This window comes from Zingiber officinale, chromosome 5A (genome assembly GCF_018446385.1).
Source record: "Zingiber officinale cultivar Zhangliang chromosome 5A, Zo_v1.1, whole genome shotgun sequence".
Taxonomy (NCBI): Eukaryota; Viridiplantae; Streptophyta; class Magnoliopsida; order Zingiberales; family Zingiberaceae; genus Zingiber; species Zingiber officinale.
In genome coordinates, this window is record NC_055994.1 from 4,170,302 (window position 1) to 4,172,892 (window position 2,591).

Genomic DNA, 2,591 nt, shown 5'->3' on the forward strand with positions numbered 1-2,591 from the left:
TGGAGGGAAAAACAAAAGGCATTCTTGTTCCAAATAGTTTGTGGATTTCGCAGGGCCAAAAAGATTATCTACATGCAAAAAAAACACAAATGAAAACGGAAAAAGAAGATGACAAATTTGAGTCAATCGCACCGCTAGCATCGCCATGCCGACACCGAGAAGAGCGGCCGGTCCTGCCAGCACATCATGAGGCGGCCGCCGCCCTCCTCCCGTACCTTGTAGCCGTCGCACCCGAAGCCCTGCAGCAGGCGGCGGGCCTGCAGGAGCGCGTAGTAACCGAGCGGCACCGAGGCGAAGCCCGCGGCGTTGAGGCGCCGCGCCCACTGCTCCAGCTTCTCGTGCCGCTCCTTCCTCTCCCACCCCTCGCACGCGATGATGTTCTTGATCTCCTCCCCCAGCAGCATCTTCTCCAGCCGCAGCCGCTCCACGGACTGCCGGGGGACAGTCGAGTCGAGGCAGTCGAACAGCGCCGCGTAGTAGAATAGCGCCTCCACGAACCGTTCCGTCAGCGCCGCGCTGTTGTGGTTCGACTCCTGCTCCATCACCACCATCAGCTTCGGCGACAGCCCCCACAGCGCCGCCAGGAAGCTATCGATACGCGCCGGCGACGTCGAGGCGAATGGCGAGGATAGTACCGAGTCCGCGCTTGGGCTGTGCCCGTTCGCCCCGTGGTCCTTGTCGAGGTAATCGCCTAGGGATAGCTGTTGGGTGATTCCGGCCGGTGGGGCTCGTTGGGCCGCCTTCCGGACGTCGGCCGGGTCGTTGGTGGCGAGCAGGGTGTGGAGCTGGAGGACGGCGGTGATGGCCAGCGCCTCCCCTGTTTTAATGCGGAGGCTCTCGACGTCGAGGTTGTCCAATTTGCTCACCACGGGGTTGAATTGGAAAGGAATATCGAGCCGCTCGGCCTCCTCGGAGAGGCGGATGGCGGTGTGGTTGAGAAGCTCCCGATGCTCGTGGACGGCGGTGAGCTTGAGGTGAGGTGGCCCCTCTGGCCGCGCCCTCAGCCCCTGGAGGAGCGCGAGCCACGGGGTCGGGTCGGAGGCATTGAGGTCGACGATGTGGACAACCTTCTCGCCCTCCATCGCCTCCATGATCGCCTGATTGGCGACGACGAAGGAGAGGCGGAGGAAGGGGCAGAGGTCGAGGAAGTGGCGTCGGGCGACGGCGGCTTCCGCGAGGGGCAGGACCACCGCGCGGGCGGAGTCGAGGGCGTGGTAGAGCCCCGGCCACATGCGGATGGCGCGGCGCGCCAGCGCCTCCGTGAAGTGGGAGGCGATGCGCTGCATGGCGTCGCCATCGGGGACGGCGAGCAGCGCGATCTGCTCCAGGAAGGCGTTGGCGCGGTCGAGGCTGCCCGCGGCGACGTGGTTGGCGCAGTTGAGGAGAAGGTGGATGAGGCATAGTCCGCGCTCGTCGGACTTGAGCTCCCGCAGCGCCGGCGGCCACGGCAACAGCGCCGGCGGCGAAAGAGACATCAGCGAGAAGCTCTTGAGCGGCGATGAAGTCACCGACGACGACCCATCGTCCTGGGCCACGTTGCCCATCAAAGGCACCATCTTGATCGCCGACACAACAAATAGAGCAAATTTTACAGAAATCACAACAAAAAAAAAACCCTAAATCAAACGAGATCGGAAAGACGAACCAACAAGCGTAATAAAACACAAAGCGACTCAAATTCTCTCAAAGGAGTCGTCTTTTCCCTACATCTCTCTCTCTCTCTCTCTCTCTCTCTCTCTCTCTCGGCTCTAACAAAGCAAAAAGAAGCGGAGGAAAAAGAACAGCAATCTCACAAGTTTATAAAGGAGTCTCCTTTCCTTTCGCCATCAAACCTCCCGCGGGGGATCCAGACAGCAAGAGGCCTTGGATGCTAGAAACACGTTTATCTCCACAGCCGATCCGATAAGAAGCGCAACGAGTCTCCCTCCCGCCTCCGGAGCCACACAAGTTCCCACTTCCCACCTCAGAAGCCAAAGCAGGTACACAGTTAAAAGGAGGGTAGGGGAAGGAAGGAAGGACGGACCTTGGACGCAAGAGCCAACGCCATAGCGACAAAAGCGAAGCCTTTTTGTCCGCTTCTCGCTTCTTTTTCCTCGCACAGCGCTAATTATGACGCGAGGTGGGAGGTTCGCTTGTCGCGGAGCGCAGGGAATAAGAGCGGCCTCTTTATTCCGTAGCCGAGAAGGAAGAGGCCGACAGCGGCCAGAAGCAAACAAAAGAGAGCACTCCTTGTGAAGTTTGTCTCACGCGCGGGTGAGCGAGTGAATGGCGAAGGTGCGTCCAAGCGTTGGCTCTTGGCGCGTCGCGAGCGGCATGGCCCCTCGCCCTGGCTTTATCCACCGGCGGATAAGGACAGGGGGACAAAGACGCTTGGGCAGGCGACAGCTGATGGTGCCCTTTTGGTGCGGCTCACGCCCTTCGGTGGCAACACTGAGGTAGGCCTTTTGTACCTCCACTTCATTCACCATTTTATCTCTTAACTTTACTCTCTCTCTCTCTCTCTCTCTCTCTCTCTCTCTCTCTGTTTTATCTTAATAATAATAACAAAAAAATCAATGTAAAACACAAATTTACCATTTTTTTTCTTGCAC

At 58.8% G+C, this 2,591-nt stretch overlaps 1 protein-coding gene across 1 annotated transcript; it reads right to left on the reverse strand.

The window, feature by feature from the left end:
- On the reverse strand, positions 1-2,291 carry LOC121979308 (scarecrow-like protein 3). Its single transcript, XM_042531288.1, has 2 exons — positions 1,794-2,291; positions 1-1,556 (listed from the first exon to the last, which is right to left on the reverse strand). Exon 2 carries the CDS (start codon positions 1,554-1,556, stop codon positions 135-137), a length of 1,422 nt encoding a protein of 473 aa, XP_042387222.1. The 5' UTR covers positions 1,794-2,291; the 3' UTR covers positions 1-134.
- Between the last annotated feature and the right edge of the window lie 300 nt (positions 2,292-2,591).

Excerpts from the sequence above, each read along its gene's own strand:
- LOC121979308 (XM_042531288.1), bottom strand. The coding sequence starts at position 1,556 with ATGGTGCCTTTGATGGGCAACGTGGCCCAGGACGATGGGTCGTCGTCG.